Consider the following 23,014-nt stretch of genomic DNA (forward strand, 5'->3'; position numbering starts at 1 on the left):
AGCTACACTATTTCTTCCGACCTTACTTAAATTGTTCATAAACTTGAAATCCAAGACCACCAACCGATGTTGACTTGTTAAAGCCTCTCCTGGAATGACCTTGCAATAATTTCATAGAGCTCTATTTGTCTTCCTGGTTAAGAGGAAGTCGATTTAGCTTCTATATTACCCACTTTTGAAAGTCACTAAATGTGACTCTCTTTTTATAAAGTAGGTATTTGTTAGTATTAAGTTGTATGCCATAGCAAAATCCCTTATCATTTCGACTGTCAAAACCAAAACCTCCATGAACATTCTCATAAACTTGTCTATCACTTCCTACATGTCCATTCAAATCTCCACCATTGAAAACATTCTCTTCATTCGGTATGCTTTGCATTAAATCATCCATATCTTCCCAAAACTTTTGTTTACTCTCACTGTCTAGTCCTATTTGTGGGGCATAAGCACTAACTATATTTATTATTTATCCTTCTAGTACTAGCTTAATTAGTATAATTCTATCTCCTACTATTTTCACAACTATTACTGCGTCTTTTAATGTCCTGTCTATAATTATGCCCACTCCGTTCTTGTTTCTCTCCTTTCCGGTAAACCACAGTTTGTACCCTGAATTACCCATTTCCTTACTTTTCTCTCCTACCCATTTAGTCTCCTGAATGCAAGCAATATTCACCCTTCTCCTTTTCAAGATATCCACAAGCTCCATTAATTTTCCTGTAAGTGATCCAATATTCTAAGTGCCGACCCTGATCCTCCTCCTATCCTGCTCATTCCTAATTGGTCTCCTTCTATGATATCTTCTGTTGTTTTCTATGTCTATCTTATATTCTGTTCCACTATCTGTTCTACTATCTGTCTTATGGACTAACTTATTTACCCACACCCATCCATGATGTGGGAACCCTTGCTCACTTAATACCACACTCGGGCGCCGGCATGGCGCATCGCTTTCGGTGAATGGTCTACACCCTTGCATATTTCTCACTAAACCCGGGCTCCAATGTAGCGCATCGTTAGTAGAGGACGTCCCAACGTTTATATCATTTGAATTCATATCATAAGGTGATAAAATTTTTACGCTGGTTGTCACCTACCGCAACCCTCCTCCTTTATCCGGGCTTGGGACCGATTAAGCGTAACTACTTAGGCAGAGTTTAATTAATGTGTAGATCATGTAATTAATTAGGGGTTTTTTATGTGAATGATTAATATTTGACGACTGCTTAAAATTAGGGTTCCTAAGTTGAAATGAGATCAAATTAAACCAGCTAATTAGGCCTATTACTCTCTATGAATTGATTTTGTAATCACGAAGTGAGAATTTTAAAATTAATATTTTTTATTTACTTAAAATATACTTTGATTGCCGCACTCTAAATTTTTTTATTTGAATTATATATATTTTAAATACACTTTTTTTATCCTTAAGTACACTTGTTTTTAATTTATTTAAATTGTAAAAAATTTACAAATTATCATTTTAATTTATAGATTTAAAAAAAAATTGATAAATACTATAAAAAAAAAAATCTACACTAGTTATTTCCTGCTTTTAACTAGAGTTAAAATTCAAAGTTAAATGCTGTTATTAAAAAAAATCCAAAGCTAAACAAATTAACCAAAGAGTTTTTAAAAACTAACCAATGAATTTTATTTTTTTTAAACACAATCAATTATTTTTAAAATGATAAAAATTTAAATTAGAAATAAAAAAAAAATAAAAAATTGCAGTCAACGAGCAAAAAGAGACATTAATCCTAACACGTCTCATCATCACTACGTATTGCCATTTTTTTATCCATACATAATCTATTATCAATTCAATATATATAATATATAATAAAATTTATTTATTAAATATATAAAATTTTTATATGTATATTTTAAATTCATAATAAATTTTATCTAGATAAGCCTCTTATTTTTTAAAAACAGTATAAAAATTTTTACGTAACAATTTTTTTTAATAAAAAAATAAAACAAATTGTAGAGAAAATAGTTATGAGAAACAGCCAAGAAAATAGGGAAAAAAAAAATCAATGATAACAAATTAACCCTAAACACCGAAACTCTGGGCCTATAATCATCATGGGAAAATATCTAAAACTGCATAATTAAAATTAGTTTAAAGTTTATGATCTATGAAGCTTGTATGTGAGAGTAAATCAATTAAAAATTACTTTCGTTCAACCACAACCTCAGAAAATAGGATTTTCTTTATACTAATAAGCATTTTACAGGCTCTTCTGTTAAATAAATCAAGTTATCATATTTTACAATGTCGTTTGGTCCAGTTTCTGCTAGATTCTGTTTTGCCAGAGTTCCTAACAAGCTAATGGTTATGTTCTTTTTAAATCTCACATGTTGTTGGCCAATCTCGTCATCTTCTGCACCAAAAGATTAATAAAGAAAATCATAGAATCAACCACAATTGGCCATTGGCTTACACCCACAATCTTGTTTGCAGGCCAGAAAGACTGATCATGTTCTCTGCTAAAGGAATCAAAATCAAAACAACCTCCTCTTCATCAGCGGAGACAATTGCCGATAGCGATGATCTCTTAACCGAAATACTTCTCCGTCTGCCCATCAAATCTCTCCTTAACTTCAAGTGTGTATCTAAGCATTGGCTGTCTCTCATCTCTGATCCTGTCTTTTATCTTTGCCTTAACCCCTCCAATTCTCCTTGTGCTCTCATGGTGCACAAGTGGCCGCGTTTGGATAACCCTGAATTCGACTTCGTCAATCTTGGTTCCAAGCACTCAAATCCCCCCTTCAAAACTCTGAATTTCGTTAATGACTCTTCAATTATCAAAATCATTCAGTCCTGTAATGGATTATTATTGTGTAATAGTTTCTGCAAAAAATCACGGAAACTAAACTATTATATTTACAATCCCACTACTAAGCAACGGAAAATACTTCCTGCACTGGGTCAAGTTGGTAAAACTTACGGTCTTTATTTAGCTTTTGATCCTACGAAATCACCTCACTACAAAGTCATTTGTGTATGTCAATGCAACATTTCACAATCAGTATACAGAATACATATTTACTCGCCGGAAACTGGCCAGTGGAGGGTCTCATCAACTGCGACTTTCACTCTACCCTTCAGTATTGGATTCCATGGAGGGGTTTTCTGGAATGATTCTATTCACTGGTATACTGATGTAGGTCCTTCTATGCGTTTTGATACTGATGAAGAAAAAGTCAAAGAAATGCCAATGCCTTCAATGCCATATGATTGTTATCGGAGGAGGGTAGCATATTTTGGCGAGTCTAGAAGGCATTTGCGTCTGGTTGAGATTCATAATCGAACCTCTACGCAATTCAATGTGTGTGAGATGGAGAGAGACCACTCAAGATGGTTTGTCAAGCACCGTGTTAATCTTGGTGGAGTTGTAAATGCATTTCCTGGGATGATAAGGTCCTATCATAATCCTTCAGTGTTGAACTATTATGTTTTTCAAATAATGGGCATTGAAAGGGAAGCAACTGACGATGGCGACTATTTGGTGCTGCATATACCTGCACAAATCATAAGGTATAACTTGAAGGACGGGAGTTTTAAAAAGCTTCGTGATTTTGCTCCAAATTATAAGCGTGAGGATGCCTCCAATTTTGGATATTGTAATGCTTATCAGTACATACAGAGTCTTGCTTGTGTTTGATGATTAGATTTGAGTTGGCGATCTCTAATTTGAGGGTGTCTTATTCTTTGGTTTATTAGTCAGAGCAAATTATAGGTGTTGGTTCGATAATTAATTAATTAACTAATTTTGATTTTCACTTCAATTTGATTCTGATTAATTTTAATACGGTTTCAATTTTAATTATGATTTTATTTTTGTTTAATAAAATTAAATATATTATTAATTTTTATATTTATAATATTTTTAATTAATTTTTGTAATGGTTAATTTTTATAAAACAAAATTTTTTATTAAATTAAAAAAAAATTAGAATTTAATATTTTTAAACGCTTATGAGAAATTCGATAATACAATTAAATATTTTTTTTGTTGAAACAAATATAATATTTTATTAATTTAAATTATAATTATTAATTTATCATTTACCAATATGTCAAAATTTCTAAATTTAATATAAAACTTCGTCGTTTAAGGGGCTCAGCAGAAAAAAAAAAAAAAAAGGATAGTCTCTTTAGACTTTCTGCAGACTGCAAGCCGCGTCCCGCTTTTCACTCTCACTCTCTCAATCTATCTCTGCCCCTCAATCTCGCCGTTGCACCGAAGAATCCCCCGCCTCTCCATCTCGTCGCAGCGCAGAAGCAAAGCGTCGCCCGCCCCTCAACCTTGCTGTTTCACAGAAGTACTCCGCTGCCCTTCGTCCTTCCCGCATTACAGAAGCAATCCATCGCAGGTGAGTGGATTTTGGGTTTACAGCTCTTTGTGTTCAGTTTTATTAAAAAAAAGCTGGGTTTGTATTTAGAATTTTTAATATAGATTTAACAACGTGTTGCGTTTCTTTTGTTTCTTGAAATTATAAGCAAAGCAGCTAATGAGTTGGCTCACTAAGTATTGGAGCTTGATTCTGAATTTGTTTGGATGGAGGATGTTCCTCTAGCTAATAAGCTTCTCCTCCTTGCTAATGTTGCTAGACTGCATAGTTCAATTATGGCTTATTCAGGTATATATATTGTGACACAGGTTTGAGAATTTTTTTAACTGGTATTGCCCAACTTCAGGTACCCTGAAGCGCGCGAAGAACTGACAGGCTAGGGTTTTTAAACTTTTCATTGCGCAGAGATAGGATACCATGGCCATTGAATGCCTGGTCCTTGGTATTTCTCTTTCCCTTCTCCTCCCTTTATTTCCTCTCTATTTTTTACTTCCCATCCACTAAAGTCAATTTACGTGTTTATGTATTGTTTGTTTAGGTGCTGGGCAGGAAGTGGGGAAAAGCTGCGTGGTAGTGTCGATCAATGGCAAACGAATAATGTTCGATTGTGGGATGCACATGGGCTACGATGATCACCGTCGGTACCCTGATTTCTCTCTTATCTCTACATCTGGAGATTTTGATAGTGCCCTCGATTGCGTTATCATCACCCACTTGTAAAAACATTAGCCCTCCATTTCTCTCTCTCTTTCTTTTTTTTCCCCCCCTTTTTTTTAAAGAAGATAATTTATTTGACTATTGAAGTGCAATTTTGCAGTCATTTGGATCATGTTGGTGCTCTTCCTTACTTCACTGAAGTCTGTGGGTATAATGGACCGGTTTACATGACGGTAATGTCTCTAAGGTGCTAGTTAAAATGTTTGATTCATAATTTAGATTCACGATGTAAAGGATTTATTATTGAAAGATGCTCGTTGGTCTGGGCTTTTTGGATTGGATGTTATTTGGAGTTGGAATTGGGTGATTAAAATCTCATTCATGTTAAAGCGTGAAGTAACCTTACTAGGCTTTTTTTTTTTTTACTTCAGTGATAAGTTTGCTCATTAAATGGCCGAGTTCCACGTAAAATATAAGTGGAAACTTGGTTTTGCTTCTTTTTTTTTGGGAGTCTGTGTAATATACGAGTTTTTGTGGTGGTTCTTTTCAAAGTTACTATATTTCTTTAGATCTTAGTTCATGTTCATCTTGATTTTTCCCCTACTTTTGTTTGCTGGATTGGGAGTATTTTGGTGCTTAGACTAATTTAACTTTTTATGTGAGAGTATGGAAAATGACTCTTCCTGCAATTTCATGATGAGATATGCCCATTTTCTCTTTGATTTTATTGGTTTCTTTCTTTAACCATGTGATTTTTATTTTTTGACTTCTCTGATAGTCTGAGAGAACTTGTACATATAAGCTCCCAATATCATGATTGGAATTGGAAATCTAGATTTTAATTTGATGTTTTTAGTAAAGTTGTTTTACTACAGTATCCAACAAAGGCATTGGCTCCTTTGATGTTGGAGGACTATCGAAAAGTAATGGTTGATAGAAGGGGGGAGGAAGAGCAATTTACTGCTGATCATATTTCTGCATGCATAAAGAAAGGTATCTGAATTTCTATGTTTTCTTATGAAGTTCAGTTTGTGCTTAGTTTGTTTTTTTAGTTTAGTTTAATATATGTTTTGACAGATAAAAAAAAATTGAAATGCTGATGTTTTATCTGAGTTGGTTGTGGGCCATTGTGTCTGATTTTGATATGCTGCATGTGTTGTCTCAAATGAGATTGAAAATCAGTATCATTCTATTGAGCTGTGGTTAATTTGCCAGTGATGCAAACAACTTTGCTTGATCTGCAGCAAACTTCTGAGATCTATATTAATTGGCTTAGCCTTGAACTCTAAACGGTCAAATCTTTCCTCAACATTCTTTAATGGAGGCATCATAAAAAGTCGAGCAATAATTGAATGACCATCTACTAATAGGCCTAATGTTGCAGACACAATTGCTTTTAACTTTTTGATCCTCTTTATAGCAAATATGAAATTATGAATAGAGTTTTTCAACAGAATTGAGAGTACAAATTGAGAATCTTCCATGCTTATGGTCTCAACTTTAATGAACTTGCGTAAAATCGGTTGAAGTTTATTTTCTGTAATAAAAATGATGCTGCTGATGTAAAAGCATATTATATTAATGATGTTTCTGCTAATATTATTCTTCCTTGCTAATTCCACCACCTTATATGCCTTAAACTTTGTTGCTTTCATTTGATTTTGCTTTGCAGTCATAGCAGTGGACCTGAAGCAGACAGTGCAGGTTGATAAAGATCTTCAGATCCGTGCCTACTATGCAGGTCATGTAAGATAACTTAATTTCTAATGGCACATATTCAATTGGCAGCCCCTGTTTCCATATGGTTGAGAAATAAATACCCTTTTACAGGAAGTTTGTTCCATTTAGATTGGCTTGTTATATCCTATTCTGGATTTTTGTTTTTTAATGTTTCTAGGGAAAGAGAAAAACTATTTTGTTGAATCCTAGCGTTAAATAACATGTTTATTGTTTAGCTAACCACAGCAAAACATCCCAGATTATAATTCATACTAGAATTAACTTTTCTGCGGAATTGTTACACATGTTTCTTGTGCTTCTTGTTTTCTCATAGACACTAGCGGAGGAGACGTTGTGATTTTAACGTTTCTGCATTATCCCAGGAATTGAGGGTGGTGATTTTTTTGAGATAATTCTTAGTTTCAGCTGCATTGGCAGGCTGAATTGTACTGTTGTCAACTCTCGAGCCCCAGGAAATAAGGCACTTGTTAACATAAAATTTTCTAGATAAACTAATGTTGATCTAGCAAATTGAGACTGGTAGCTTGTGTCTATTTTCAGTGTAAACTAAAGAGTAAAATACTTGTGGGAGATCAACATTTATTTGTAAAACTAAGAAATCTTATGAAAGAACTTTTCTTGTTATGGTAGGGATTGATGATAGTCTTCGCTTGAAACAGTAAGGCTGACATTTGAAGATTTGTTTTGCTACTCATGTTTTTGCGCCTTTTTCCAGGGTATATCCTTGATATGTCCTGAAAATACTTGATTAGTTGGTGTGGATGTAGGAGGATTAACTTTACTATGAAATTAATATGATAACTATTTGGTGGTACATTTTCAGAAAAAAAAAAGTGGGAGTAAACAAGGAACTAATAGTCAATTAGGAGATGTTGTCACCTGTTTTCTTGGATATGCTTGTTGGACGCATGTTTGATGGGCAAATTGGTATTACCTGCGCCATATTGTTTGTACCAAAACGTTTTAAACAATCCAAAAATCAGTGGTATTCTGGGAATGAAGCCTATGTTGTTATGGGTTTGTTTGTTGTTAACATTTGATCCTCTTTCAATTTTTTTTTCCTTAAGGTTCTTGGAGCTGCAATGTTTTATGCAAAGGTGGGAGACTCTGCTATGGTTTACACAGGGGACTATAATATGACCCCAGATAGACATCTTGGAGCCGCTCAAATTGATCGATTGCAACTAGATCTTCTCATAACAGAGTATGTGGAAAATGTATATGTTTTAGATATTCTTATGAATCTGTCTGTATAGAGTCTCCTTTTAGTGGTACTAAATATATATATTTTTTATATTACTGAATAGAATTCTACATTTAGATATTAAACTGTGGGAAAGTCCAAGTTAATTGTTATTTTTTCCCCCATTTGTATTTCATCTATTTAGTTTAGCTTTTTCTCTTTGTTAATCCATAGTTGGGATGATCAGGGATTTGCTGTGGGAATTTTAATTTTTTGAAAAATTATAAGAGTAAATATTTATAGGTATAACTTTTAAGCGCTGCATTCAAGGGGCCATTTATTGGTGATATTGTTTAAGACTTGGGCAGCCAATTGCAGGTCTACAAGTTAATGGGTAGGGTATAGCCACTTAATGCAAAATTTTGAATTTCTACGTTAACCACTCCAATACCTTGCTTTGGCTTGTCAAATACTGTGTTTAATGCATGAAATGCTAAAAATTCATGTCATGATTGCTTTTGTACATAAAGCCCTTAGGAGTGAAGACTACATAAAATTGACAGAGAGAGTTTTTTGTATTATAAAGGACTGATGGGATGATTTGCTTTTCAATTTTGAGCTACATGAGGTTTGCTAATCCAATGTTATTTGGAAAGCAATCTCCATTAGGACTAGTTGTCCTTCTTGCATCAATGGCTAAACCAGCCAAATTAACAATGTATATGTATAGCATCAATGTGAACTATCGTAAATGATCAAACATCATAAATTTTTACTATTATGTACTTCTTTGTTGAACTGCTATAGTGCTATGACTATATGTATTGTCATGGCATATAAAACATTACAGCATTGATAGCTCTTACAAAATCTGGTTTCTTCTAATGAAGTCTTATTATCATACTGTCGTAATTTTTTCTCACAGATCTACATATGCAACAACTATTCGTGATTCAAAATATGCTCGGGAGAGGGAATTTCTTAAAGTTGTATGTAAACCAAACTGTCAATTCTCCATCATGTACACAATTCTATATTTTTGTAGATTTCACCGTTCACCTCATTTCCTTTCCAATACTTCTCATGATAGTAAGATTTTGTGTCTTTTCAATCATAAATTGATTGAGGACTATAGATATTTGATATCCAATTGGTTGTATTGCTCTTTACCTAAATTGTTGAATGACACTTTTCTTAAAGACTAAAATTATAAATTCAGAAGTTGACAATTTGGTTTTTAGATAGCTCCAAAGGTTGTTTAAACAGTTTTGTTTGTTTAACTAGGGTTGCAGAGTTATGTGATCATTCCTTCCAGTATCAATGCTTAGCATCTGATCAATGCTTAGTATTTGTGCAATGCTACCTTTTTTAATGCCCTAAATAATTAATGGCATCAACTCATGTCCCATTCCTACATTCGCTAGAGGATTTGAGAGATAAGATGAATTTCTTAAATGTTTCTTCTCTGATTAACTTAAATTAATTTTCTTTCTTATTCTTGTTGTATTTCTTTTCAAGGGTTGGAGTTGGCATCGTTGCTTCAACTTCTTAACATCAAATTGCAAGTGTGCATGCTTTTCTTTCTTTTTTTGTGTTAATGAATCCATCCTTGAGGCTGGTTAATCACAGTTTAGATTTATGTTGTTGGGTTGGCACTTGGCATTGGCAAGCTAGACTAGAGGTGAACTAAGCAATGGATTACTAGCAACTGAAATTACATATTTTTGCATTACCAACTTTATGATATTTCTGCAATCCAATTATTGTAGGTTCATAAATGTGTTGCTGCTGGTGGAAAGGTGCTTATTCCTACCTTTGCACTTGGAAGAGCTCAGGTATTTCATCAAGATAATGATTTGCTTCCTTTTGATATTTACCTACCTTAAAGGTTTAAATGTTTTAATGATTTGTAAAAGTTTTAACCATTATAGAATCTATCTTCCTGAAGCTAGATGTGATACATGCAATTCATTATCTATGCCTGAAATTTGAGTGGCAACTGTTAGTGGTACATAGGCTGTGTCTCTGCAAACCTAGCCAAAACCATTGAATCCAAGACCTAATCTTTGTCCTTACATCTCCTTGCTGAATTTTGTATATTTGCATTTATTGGTGAAGCAGTCTGATTGTGGCTGAGAATTATAGAAACATTATCATCTTTCCATCAACACCTGCAGTGTTCTTTTCTCTGTATACCTTTCTACTCTTCTCACCTCATTACACATCTATTCAGAACACTTGGCAATATAAAGGGTGCCCACTAAGCCTTTTCTTCAAATTTCAATATCCTGAAGGCATAAGCAGAATTATTTGTCTCATCAAGATCCAAATTAGTCCCTCTTCTCCATATGCTTGCTTCACGTTCCTAAACCATCCCAAACACAAACGCTCGTTTCTTGGAATTTGAAAATCTTCTCTGATTTTCTTTTTTACTTCTAAATTCATTAATAGGTCTAGGCTTAGCAATGCTCTCATGGTCATATAAACCAAGGTTCTGATAGATATGAATGGCATATGTTTTATGGGTGTCTTGATGAATTTGGAGATATTTATTCAGATCTACAGTACTTGTGAGACATAATTATTGGGCTGGTGTCGTCCATTTTTATAGCACTATAGGAGATGAAAATCATTTTGATGTATAATAAGGAAATTTATAGTTTAAATTGTTCGAGACTAAATGATCATTGAATTTTTTTTTTCTTGCTGTGGTGATTGATGATTGCAGGTCATCTTAGATCTGGCAGATAGTGGTAGTCTATCACGAGAACTGGAGAAGAAAAGAAAAGAAAAAAGAATATAACTTTAAATTTTCCTTCAGAAAAATAAAAATAGAATAATTATTTTTGTTTCATGCTGTCTTATAACATGTCATTTATGATTGGGGCAATATTTAAGGGAAAATAGACTTTTAAGTTTTAAGGGCATAAACTCAGATAAGGAAGCAACTGTATTTTAGAAATATAACTTTTTTTTTTTTTTAATTATAAGCATACCTTTCATAAAAAAAAAAAAAAAAAAAAAAGAAGCATACCTCAAGTGCAATTTAGGGAATTTACTAATACCTCAAGGGCATAAAATTTTAGTCCTTTCTCCTTTAATCTCCGCACATACATTATTTTTCTGTTCTTTCTTTTGTGCTTGAGCAAGCATTTCTTTGTTTATTGCATTATTATGTTTTGTTTTCTTGACTTGGGTATGCATCTCTGTGAGCTCTTCACTGATTTTTTTTTTTGTGTTCCTTGATTGTATGAAATTATGGCCTTATAGTCTTGTTTTGATAATGTTATTATCCTTGTAGCCTTGTTTTGACAATCTTATTAATTCAGGAACTCTGTATTTTGTTGGATGATTACTGGGAACGCATGAATCTAAAAGTTCCTATATACTTCTCTGCTGGTATGCTATGTGTCCTATTCTTTCCTTGTTCATATTTAGCGTATGTATGATTAGTCAAACGTTGTTTTTTATTATCAAAATACCTCTGTAATCCATTCCATAGTGATTTTTTTTTACTAGATTTCTTATTCCCTTTGCATAATAAATTTAAGAACTGAGGGGTTGATACTTGATAACTTGATGTCAACAATTGTCATTAAATTAGTAGGCATTACCACATTATTTACTGCCTCAAAATATTGACCACGTCAAAGAAGATAGTAAGATACCACTAGAGGGGATAGGTAGTACAATTCTTTCATACAGAATTTATCTTATCTTGAAATTGTCAAGATCTATATTTGTGAGTGCATACATCATATTATGTTGAATTCGTGATTAAAGAGGTTTCCTTTTGAGACTTACAGAGACGAGTTACATTTACTGGCAAAGACTACCACGTTTGCATGGCTGTCATTGTGCCTTTGAGATGGAAAAATTACAGATCAGCCTTCGTAAATAATTAGAAATATTTTTGTAATAATTTTTATTGTTTCTTAACAATGTTTGCCTATGTGAATCCATTATTCAAGCAAGTCCTTAAGTGTTAGTCTTCTAGTCATCTCAGCTTTAAAAATCTTTATGTTTCATAATTTATTTAGCCCTAATATATAGGATTTTAATAGCTTGTTAAGAGAGTTTGTGTCTGTGTGTGTGTTTTCCCAGTTGTATTTCCTTTTTCATTCATAGGTAAAAGGTTGTGATAAATCATGCTTATTATTTGGATTTTAACTTTTCAGGTTTGACAATTCAAGCTAATATGTACTACAAAATGCTTATTGGCTGGACCAGCCAGAAGGTCAAAGAGACATATACTACACATAATGCATTTGATTTTAAAAATGGTATTTTCTGCAGTTGCCATTTGAGCATCCAAATGTAGTAATGCTTTTGAAGCTTATAGTTACTTTGCTCCCTCGCATTTCAGGGGAAGAATTAAATCACTTGTTTTATGTGTTTGTGAAACAATTAAGCAATGGAATTGGATTTCTGATTCCATAGTTTTAAATAATTCCTCTGTAATGAAATGAGAGTTGAAATTGAAATTTTGTCTATTTTAAAACCAACGATATAGAAGTCCTATAAAAAGTGAGAGGATTTTTAATTCCCTAGCTTTCAAAGTTAATAAAATTCACAGGACTGACACTAAATATCCAAACTCATATTAATCAAAATGAAAATCAGATCTCCTAGTACCAACACCCTCTTTCATGACCACCACTGCAGCACACCCCCATCCTACCCCTAATCCCCAATATAATTTTCCAATCACTGCCATCCCCACCATTACTTTCACCCACATTCTTTAATGCTATCACACACCCTGAAATTAATATGGTAAAAATTTCTTTGTTCCTGATATTTAATTCCATTGATTTATTGCAAACATAATAATTGAAATAGAAAACGTATTTAGACTTTTCATTTCCATTAGAATTTATTCTGAACAAGCTGACATGTTTCAGATGTTATGAAGCTTCTAGATTAGATGGCATTTTTTGATCCTACAGTTTGATTTAGTGAAACAGATTTAGTGAAACAAATGCAGTAGAGCATAACATTGATGAAGGCACTGAAACTATGATGGACTTATTTGAGGACATTTAGCCATCTCGAGTGTATCAAACAATTCAATATCCTCACTCATTCTAAATGTGGGTCTCCTATGAAATGTCTGATTGCATAATAATGTTCTTTTACTTTTATTCTTTTTATTTGAATAAGTTCTATCTCTCATTCTTTGGTTTGATGTTTCAGTTTGTAATTTTGACCGCTCTCTGATAGATGCTCCTGGACCATGCGTTCTGTTTGCCACTCCTGGGATGATTAGTGGTGGTTTCTCATTAGAGGTTTTTAAGCATTGGGCTCCTTCTGAGATGAATCTTGTAACATTGCCTGGGTAATAACTTGTTATTTCCTCCTTTTAATTTGGACTATTTAATAGGAGCATGCTTGGTACATCTGCCAGTTGGAACCTAACAGTTGATAATCATGAAAAGCACACTACCACAGCAAAGTCTCATGTGGCATTTTAACTTCCATTTGATGCATATGACATTATAACATCAAATATATACTGTTTAGCTTGTTCTCGATATCTTCTTTTAGAATAAAACAAAAAACATCCCAAGACTCAAGACTTCTTGGTCAAATGCCCATAAATGGCATAAAATTGTTCAAGGTTTTCCCCCTATTGTTTTGACATTTTTTAAATTCTTTCTATGCACACAAAATGAGAGCATAAGTTGAACATTACCTGCAGGTTCATTGAATCATTTGCTGCATCATTAAATATTACTTTGCTTTGATCTTTGAAATAGAAAATAAAAGAAGTGTGAAAATATAGAATAAAGCAATGTTTTCTCTTGAATCACATGATCATCCTTGTATTTTTTGATGTGTGTCTTGGATGAGATGTTTGTACAGAGTTTCAGGTAGACAAACTACAAGTACTTAGTTGGCAATAGTTGCTTTTGAGAATCCATTATATCTATTCTAGTGTCTATGATATCTGCAGTCCTTTTCTTAGCGGAAAATGTTGCATGCTCATTTCTTTAGAAACCATAGTGGAATAGTAAACTTGTAGCTGTCTTTCCAAATTTACTGTAGCTTCTCTCTTTTCTTTTCTAGATATTGTGTGGCTGGAACCATAGGTCATAAATTGATGTCGGGTAAACCCACTAAAATTAATTTGGACAAGGACACGCAAATCGATGTGCGATGCCAGGTGCATATTCATCTCTGGACTCATTATAAGTGTTGTTGCGATTGTGATTACTATATTTTCATGAGAATTTCTTGGGGCTGACAATTTTCACCTAAATAGATTCTGCTTCCTGTATGTGGGTGCGTGCACGCGCGCGCGCGCGCGTGTGTGTGTGTGTGTGTGCATGTCTTAAGAAAGCTCAGATATTCTTTTGCATTTGTTATTCTATTATATTATCTGTAACATTATTGACCTTATCCCTATATTGCCAGATCCATCAATTGTCTTTCAGCCCCCATACAGACGCCAAAGGAATTATGGATCTAGTTAAATTTCTTTCTCCTAAGCACGTGATATTAGTACATGGTGAAAAGCCTAAAATGGTATCTCTGAAAGAAAGAATCCAGTCTGAATTGGGAATTCAATGTTATGTTCCTGCAAATTGTGATACTGTGTGCATTCCTTCCACTGTCTTTGTAAAAGCACATGCCTCAGAGATGTTTTTCCAAAGTTGCTTGAGTCCTAATTTCAGGTTTTTAAATGAAAGTTCAGAAGATACATCTGATTCAATTTTAGAAAGGACGAATGGCAAATCTCGGCTTCAGGTAACTGATGAAAGAGTTGCTGAGGGGATCTTGGTTATGGAGAAAAGCAAAAAGGCAAGGGTTGTGCACCAAGAAGAGCTGCTGCTAATGTTGGGAGAAAAACAGCATGAGGTTCAGGTTGCTTATTGTTGTCCTGTACATGTTGACAACTTAGATGAGGCTAGAAGAGATCATATCTCAGCAGATGATGTACTTGGTCTCTCTAATAAATGCAGTTGGCTTCAGCAATTATTCACAGAACTAACAACTGATTTTCCTGGACGGAACATACAAAATCTTGGGGAACATCTTCAAGTGGAGTCATTTCATGTGTCCTTGTGTTGGAAGGATGACTGCCCTTACAGAATTATTGATAGTCCTCGAAAAAAATTAGCAGCAGTGTTTTTTTGCTGCACTTGGTCTGTGGCTGATGGAAAGCTTGCTTGGCAGATCATTTCAACCATGGAGAAATGTCGTTTGACCGTGCAAAATTTGAATCAAAATACTGATTGATAGATACTCATGAACTCATTGTAGTGTATATAGTGAAGAATCAGCAATGAGACCAGCACCTAGGAACCAGCTACTAAACCTTGGTAATCCTTCTTACAGCCTGTCTTTTTTTTTGGGGGTAATGTTGTGAGTTTTTGAGGTTCATATTTTTCTATCCTGGGATGGAATGTTAATAATGTCTAGTGAAATCTGTTGCTTGTAACAGCTTCAACAGCAATGGAAAAAGTTTACAGCAATCCAGCATCACCTACTCATTAACTTCATCAGGATTGAAACTCAAACTGCATTCACGGGCATGCTTTTTTAGTTAAGCGAGAGACCTCAGTGAAATGCCTTCAAAGAAGAGCTCCAGTCCATGGCAGACGCACCTGAATGAGATAGGAATTGTGCTTTTAGAGCTGCAAAACGAATGGGGTATTTGCTTTCTGTTGCTTTTGTTATATTCATATCTGCTTTGCAATGTCCACTTTTGACCTTGCCCCTTTTGCTTTCTATAGGTTGTAACAGTGTCAATTTGTTTGATGTGATTTCTTGATTTGGCTTTGGGGGTCTAATTATTTGGACCACTTGATAATCTTGATCTCCTGTGTAAATGCTCTCTCTCACATCACATGAAGTATGAATCATTAGATCATAATCTTTCATATTGCAGCTCAAGATTTTGCAGTTTTACTGGAAGATGGCTATATTAAAATTAATTCATTGATTGTGACCTACCCTCTTTGATAATATATCCTCTTCTTGAAAACGTTATAATTTTTCAAAAGTTGGATTAGGTCTGGAACCTTCTCGTCGTTTTAAATATTGACAACTTACAAAAAGGTATGCCTCACTCTCGTTTTTAACATACCCATTGCTACGTATACTTTCCTTTTTGTTTTTTTCTTTTTTTTTTTAATGGAAATATTCTGATTTTTTACTTAAAATCATTAATACTAACAAATAATTATAAAAAAAAAGCTAGTTATCTTTAGCATCATAGAATTTCGAGTTTAAACCCATTTAAACCGAATAAATAAGATAAATATTTCTGGTGAAGCTATCCTAGTATTTATGATTCGTTACGTATCATTACCATAAATTGTTGGTTGGTGTAATTAAAAATTAAATTTAAAATAATATTTTTAATTTAAACTTAAATTTAATTAAATTTAATAAATTAAGATAATAATAATATATTAATATAATTATTTTAACCTTTTAATTTTAAATATGTATTTTATATGTTGTAAATAAAAATATAAAATATTTACAAATAAAAATTATTTTTTGAAATTTAATATATAACATATAAAAATTATTTTTATTATATTTTAAGCATAATATATGTACTTATTATATTTTAAATAAATATCTCAATTACTTTAATATAGAATTTAAACAAAAAGAAACAAACTAAAATTTGAATGATTTAATTATTTTATAGTAAATAGAGTTAAGGATATGTAGTTATTTTATTTATAATTAATAATAAATTAGATCAAATTTAAATAAATATATTACTTTATTGATAAAATAAAAAAAAAATTATTTATTTAAAAATAAATAAGTTTATAAATTATAATTTTTATATATTTTAAAGATTAATAATAATAATTTATCTTTTAATTTTGAAATTTACTATTGAAAGTATCGAATAAATTCATAAAAAGGCTTAAAATATAATCTCTCGCTTTGTGGGAGGAGTTAAAGTAAAGTTTTATAAAATAAATTTTTTTAAAGTAAGATTTTTTATAATATTTAAATATATATAAATTTTTAGCATTTAAAAGAAAATAAAAATTTTATAAAATATTTAAAAATTTTAAAGGGAAAATCATTTAATTTATTAATTTAATAAAAAATTGAGATTTTTAGAGAAAAATTTTTAAATTTTATACTTTAAAAAATCTTCTATCTTCCTAAATAAAAGATCAAAATTTTTAAACTTTAAAAACTCTTCAACTACTTTAAGAAAACTCCTTCCCAATCAAAGGGTTAATCTGTTTGTTTTCTATATTAGAAAACTCTTGAATTCAATTTTAACCCCAAATGACTGCTCAAACCCCTAATCCATAATTATGCTTTTCTTCTTCTCTCTGAAACCCAAAAGCCTAATTCTTCCCCCTCAATATTATCTCTCCAATGTCAACGCAAACCACCGCCGGTGCAACCGCCTCCTCGGAGGAGAGTGACAGCCACGCTCCGCTTCTCCTTCCCCGCCATGAACCCCCTTCCTCCACCACCGTTCGCCCAACTTCCCTCGCTGTTCTTCTCGGCCGTGCAACTGGCCGCCGTGGTCCTTCCATGTTAGTCAGAGAGACGGCGGCTCGTGAGCTGGAAGAGCGACGCGCCGACTGGGGGTACTCGAAGCCCGTAGTGGCTTTGGACATGCTGTGGAACACGGCGTTTGTGGTGGTTTCGATAGTGATGTTGATTCTGACGGTGAACGAGAATCCGAACACGCCGGTTAGGCTTTGGATCTGTGGGTACGCGTTGCAGTGCTTGGTGCATGTGGTTTTGGTGTGGTTGGAGTATAGAAGAAGGAACACGAGGAGAGCGAGAGATGAAGAGAGGCAGCAAGAAACTGAAGGAGGGAATCTTGATAGTGAAGATGAGGATGGGAGTGATAGGGGTTCCCTGAGTTCCAGCCGATCAAGGTGAGGGATTCTAGTGTTGAATTTAACTTTTTGGCTGAGCTGTACACTTGAATTTGTGCTCTTCAATTTGGAATTTGGTTTTCTAGTTTGGATTTTGTTTTTAAGTTTCTGGTGTGTGTTTGACATCTTAGTTTAATTATAGAATTTTACAACCACCATTGTTAACTTGTGGGTTGCTAAACATTGGTGCTCGAAATCTTTTCTGGTCTGGGATAACTAGTGTAGAGATGCAGCACTGTTTATATTAATAATTGTGCCAATGAAATGAATTTTGCGTGCTTGACTTAGTTTTGGAGTCAGGAACCCGGGGATCAAAACAATATGACAGATAGATAAACGGTAAGAACAAAGTCAGTGTGGAAAGACAACATTTGGATATTATGTTTAGAAAACACAGAAGATGTGAAGTAGGAAGAAAATGGAATCAATGGGAACTTATAATGAGTGTTGAATTTAAAATAATTATTAGATTGGTCATATGAACAAATCAGTGCCTGGGAAGGAGTATGATTTGAAACTTGTATGATAATTTGTGAATTGCCATGTGAGAAAAGAAGCTTCTCTCTCATGAATAAGTGATATTTGGAAATCCTTAACATGTAAGTTTTAGATTTCCAGAAGTTAGCTTGCATTTTTTTAGGAGTTCTCGTGCATCGTTCCAAATGTTCAACTAAGTTTCAGAAAGCTTGCAATTAGAATCTTGGGAACAGAAGTCTCATTGTTTCAGTGATTAACTTTAGGCAGTGGATTTTGTCATTAAATAACTTTACACTTGTCTTTAAAGAGGATGAAAAAATATTATAAAGTGATAATAATCATGCATTGCATATAGGGGTGAGCATTCGGTTCAAACCGAACTGAATTAAATTATAAAAACGGAATCGTAAATTTTAGAAACCGAACCGAACCGAACCGAAATGGGTGAAAAACCGAATCGAATCGAACCGAATCAAAATGGGTGAAAAACTGAATCGAACCGAACCGCTCTATTTCGGTTTAAACCGATCGGTTTGATTTTTTATTATTTTTTAATTTAGACTTGATTTTCAAGTTATTTGGTCTAATTTTAACTTTGGTTTGAACCTAATAACCATTAATCAATGAAATTAAACAATTAATATATATATAATTAAATATAATTCATAAATTTTCCACAAAAATAAATCAATTCAAAAATTGATTCGGTTCGATTTAGTTTGATTTGACTATATAAATCACTATTCGGTTCGGTTCTGTTTAACTGATTTTTTCCTGTTCAAAACCGAACCGAAATAACCAAAATTTTTATAATTTAAAACTGAACCGAACCGATTGAATTTTAAAACCGAATCAATTGAACCGAATTGACTCGGTTCGGTTCGATTTTTCGGTTTGAACCGAATTCTGCTCAGCCCTAATTGCATATGATAACCTATACAAAGGTAGTGCTCAAAATTTTACTGATGTTATTTGTTTCTTTTCTATTATGTGAGTAGCAGTGAATTGGCTGGAACTAAGAATTGGTGTTAAATTCATTTAAATAATGAGGAACTGGTGGATTGTTCTTTTTATCAGTCATGATAATGCAAAAGATGAGAAAAGGATTAAGATATTTCTCTTTCTTTGGTTTTAATGTTCTTTCAAGTTCAGGGTGAGCTTTTTTGTGATTTTTTGTGGATTTATTCATGGAAAATTGTGTTAGTTTTTGATAAGCTCTACCTCTCTCAAGGTTGAACCGAGTCAACTGACTGACCTGTTTATGTTTAAGAAGTGTCAATCAGAGCAGTTTTCCTAAGTGAGTTCAAGGGAGGACAAGAGATTGAAATGAGAGTGGTTGTCAGCAAAACCTGTAGCCATGTAGGTTGCTTCAGTGTTTGTTGGAGCCTTATGTCTAATAACTAAGGAGATTTGTTTATATCTTCCTAGCAAATTGTTTTATCTTTCCAGTTCCTTTATCCGATCACTTGCCAAAAGGCACGTCTTAACTACATCAGACTGTCCATTTTATGTTCTGCTGTAATTATTGCCATGCTTATATGCATCATTTGTTATCCATAGTGGTATTGGTTGATGCAAATTTTGAATTAGTGTTTGTTTTCTTCTGGTACTCTACAATGCATTTGGTCTTTGTGTTGTAGTAGGTGCATTAAAAGATTTACAAATATTGATCTCTTACTGAATTTGTTATGGTGACTTAGCGTCGCTAAACGATGTGAATCAGTGAACACATTGGCTTCATTTCTATGGTGGATAGTAGGCTTTTATTGGGTAGTTTCTGGTGGTGATGTCCTTTTGCAACGTGCTCCACGTTTGTACTGGTACGCTTTCTACATATGTTCTTCACTTTTTTTCTGTCGCTACTTCTCCTTTTTCTTTTTTTTTTTTTTTTTTTTTTTTGTTGTGTGGTGGGAAAGGACAATAAGGAAGGGGAGTTCTGCCAGCCTTTTATGTTAAATTGCAAATTTTACTAGAATTTGTGGTCTGGGTTATTATGCCATGCTAATACAAGTTTGAATATAAGCTTGCTACTGTATAACTACCTCTTTTTTACTTGTAATCCTTTGCAAAATGACAAAGTTGTTGCTCTTGGACTTTGACTCAAGTGAGGTTGGGATGAGGATGGTGCCGGTGGGACTTAGGTTTGATTCTTTAACAAAAAAAAATTTTAGTAAAATAAAGATAGAGTTAGAGCCCCGCATAGCTATTGCAATGATATTTCTCATCTTATGCTAAATTCTCAAGAAGTCATCTAAATTAACATATATTTTCCAGATGCATTGTACAATCTCTAATTTTGAATCCATGCAGGCTGGCTGTGGTTTTTCTGGCATTTGATGTGTTCTTTGCGATCTTTTGTGTTGTTTTGGCATGTTTGATTGGGATTGCTCTCTGTTGCTGCTTACCATGTATCATAGCAATTCTGTATGCTGTTGCAGGGCAGGTATTAAAAACAATATTTCTTTATATTGATAATAAAGTCTTAAACAAATTGGAGGCTTGTGATTGCTTCTTACAATTATTTTTTCTTATGTGATTAGCTTAGCTTTTGTTGTCGTCGTTTCATTTTAATGAAATAGGAAGGAGCGTCCGAAGCAGATCTTAGTATGCTCCCAAAATACAGATTTCATGTGATGGACAATGAGGAAAAGCCCATTTTTGGGTCAGGGAAAATGATTCCCATTGAATCCAGCAGTGGATACTTGGCAAATGAACGGATACTTTTTCCTGAGGATGCTGTAAGTTACTGTTTTTGTTACAGAATACTCTTTTAACTGAAGTACTATTATAGACTTAGAGATTATGAGGAGAGTGAAAACTGGAAAGTATGTTTTCTCTCTCTGGTTCTGTTTCACTTGGAGTTAGTGTTAGCAATTATGCCAAGAAGCTGTGCCAACTAGCTTCCAGCTCAATCATTTTATAGTGATTTGGGATGGAACACTGAGTTGCAAAAAATAATAAGATTGACCTCAATTGAAAAGCATATCAAAGTCCAAGACTTAATGGTCATTAATTAACCATTATTATTATTATGGTTAGGATAAGGAGAATGGATAATGAGGATTACTTTTAAGTGGCTATGTTTCTGAATATTTATTATTTGTTTGTGATAGAATAAGGTTTTACTGGTCTTTTGGACATTAGTTTAACTTGTTCTTGGATTTTTACTTTTCTATCTTTTATTGGTTAGGAATGCTGTATATGTCTCAGCCCATATGAGAATGGAGCAGAGCTCCATACACTTCCTTGCAACCATCATTTCCATTCAACATGTATTGTGAAATGGCTGAAGATGAATGCTACTTGTCCTCTCTGCAAGTACAACATTCTCAAAGGAAACGAACAAGTATGATGAATAGGATTACAGAAACCCACCGACATCTGGGTTCATCCACATGCTTCTTGTTCATCTTTCTGTACAGAAGAGACTGGGGCAAACGGAAAGAAACTTCTCCAAATTCTTGTGAAAATTACAATATATGGCATAGTCAATAGAGCTGCATTTGTCTTTTCCGGCCTTTTGAGTTGTCTTGATTCTTCCTTTTTATTTAGTTGTTTGAGCTGAGACACTGCAGAAAAAAGAAAAAAAATAGTCACATTTTGTAGGCTTTCTGCTTTTGGGTGATGAATTGTTTTGTAGTTATACATTTGTTTCTATATCACCTGCTAAGTATGTAAATGACTTTTTTTTTTTTGTATAATAATGTAATTGTAACAGCTTTGTTGGTGTGGTTGTTGTGTTTTTTTTTCCCCTTCAACTGTTCCCAAATCCGATTCCCTAATGACAATATGCTATGCATCTCTATTGCTACTTTCGCTTTTCAGGTAAAGGAAAAGAAAGAACCTGAAATTTTATAATCAAGTGCATGAACAGGAGTGTTGACAATCCTAACTGAGTGTTGACAACCCTAACTGAAAATCTAAGGAGCCTAATATATTTTCTCTTTTATTAATTTTCCTCGTGTCAAAGCCATTATTGATGGGTTTATTTCCGGGACTCCACTGCTCTCTCTCTGCCTTCTGGGGTATTTGACAAGAGGGGGAAGCCTCATCTTTGTTTCATTTCCACTTTTTGGCTCCAATGTCAATTCTAGCTGTATAAGTTTCCACATGTAGAACGGAGTCCTTAAACATTCAACATTTTAGTTTCGATTTAATTTAGTTTAATTAAGTTTAGTTTAAATTTAACAGTTTAAGTTTTTATAAACCTTTTTATTTTTTGAGTGAAAAATATTCAGTTCAATCCAAAATTGAACCGAACGAATCTAGTTGAATTTTAGTCTAATTTATTCACGGTTTTTGTTAAACAAAAATTTAATTAATTTTGATTTGATTTAAACAGATACTAATTCTGAAACAGCCCACGAAACACATGGTATGAATGTAGTGGGGACGTCACAGTTAAAAGTTTGGTTTGTGGAAGTCGGATCATACTTCCATTTTCGTGGCTCTCAATTGGAACAGTGGCATTGAGGTTGCGCTACCAATTAAAGTAAAAGAATGGAATAAGTTCATTTAAAAGCACTGCAATGAGATTAGAGTTCAGTGCACATACTATTAGGACTAAGTTTCATTTGGATTAATACCATCTTTTAAAATATATATATATATATATATATATATATATATATATATATATCTCGGTCAGCGCAGCCAGAGACCTAATCCCATGAATATTTTATTAGAACCAGACTTGAGCTTTGAGCTTTCA

At 33.5% G+C, this 23,014-nt stretch overlaps 2 protein-coding genes across 2 annotated transcripts; both read left to right on the top strand.

The window, feature by feature from the left end:
• Positions 1–2,416: 2,416 nt before the first annotated feature.
• LOC110653664 (F-box protein At5g07610) lies at positions 2,417–3,674 on the top strand. The gene has a single exon (XM_058140937.1). It carries the CDS (start codon positions 2,487–2,489, stop codon positions 3,672–3,674), a length of 1,188 nt encoding a protein of 395 aa, XP_057996920.1. The 5' UTR covers positions 2,417–2,486.
• Positions 3,675–4,173: 499 nt separating this feature from the next.
• On the top strand, positions 4,174–22,033 carry LOC110653663 (cleavage and polyadenylation specificity factor subunit 3-II). Its single transcript, XM_058140368.1, is given in 19 exon segments — positions 4,174–4,386; positions 4,712–4,807; positions 4,904–5,081; positions 5,183–5,255; positions 5,898–6,015; positions 6,695–6,768; positions 7,830–7,966; positions 8,871–8,934; positions 9,715–9,780; positions 11,275–11,344; positions 12,124–12,228; positions 13,142–13,283; positions 14,015–14,111; positions 14,363–14,909; positions 17,190–17,826; positions 20,004–20,123; positions 20,614–20,746; positions 20,883–21,041; positions 21,494–22,033. Coding segments are annotated over 18 exon segments (2,907 nt in total). The 5' UTR covers positions 4,174–4,386; positions 4,712–4,782; the 3' UTR covers positions 21,656–22,033.
• The last annotated feature ends 981 nt before the right edge of the window (positions 22,034–23,014 follow it).

Source organism: Hevea brasiliensis, chromosome 18 (genome assembly GCF_030052815.1).
Source record: "Hevea brasiliensis isolate MT/VB/25A 57/8 chromosome 18, ASM3005281v1, whole genome shotgun sequence".
Lineage (NCBI taxonomy): Eukaryota > Viridiplantae > Streptophyta > Magnoliopsida > Malpighiales > Euphorbiaceae > Hevea > Hevea brasiliensis.

What these genes read in the sequence shown, in the direction of transcription:
- LOC110653664 (XM_058140937.1), top strand. Translation starts at nt 2,487, where the DNA reads ATGTTCTCTGCTAAAGGAATCAAAATCAAAACAACCTCCTCTTCATCA.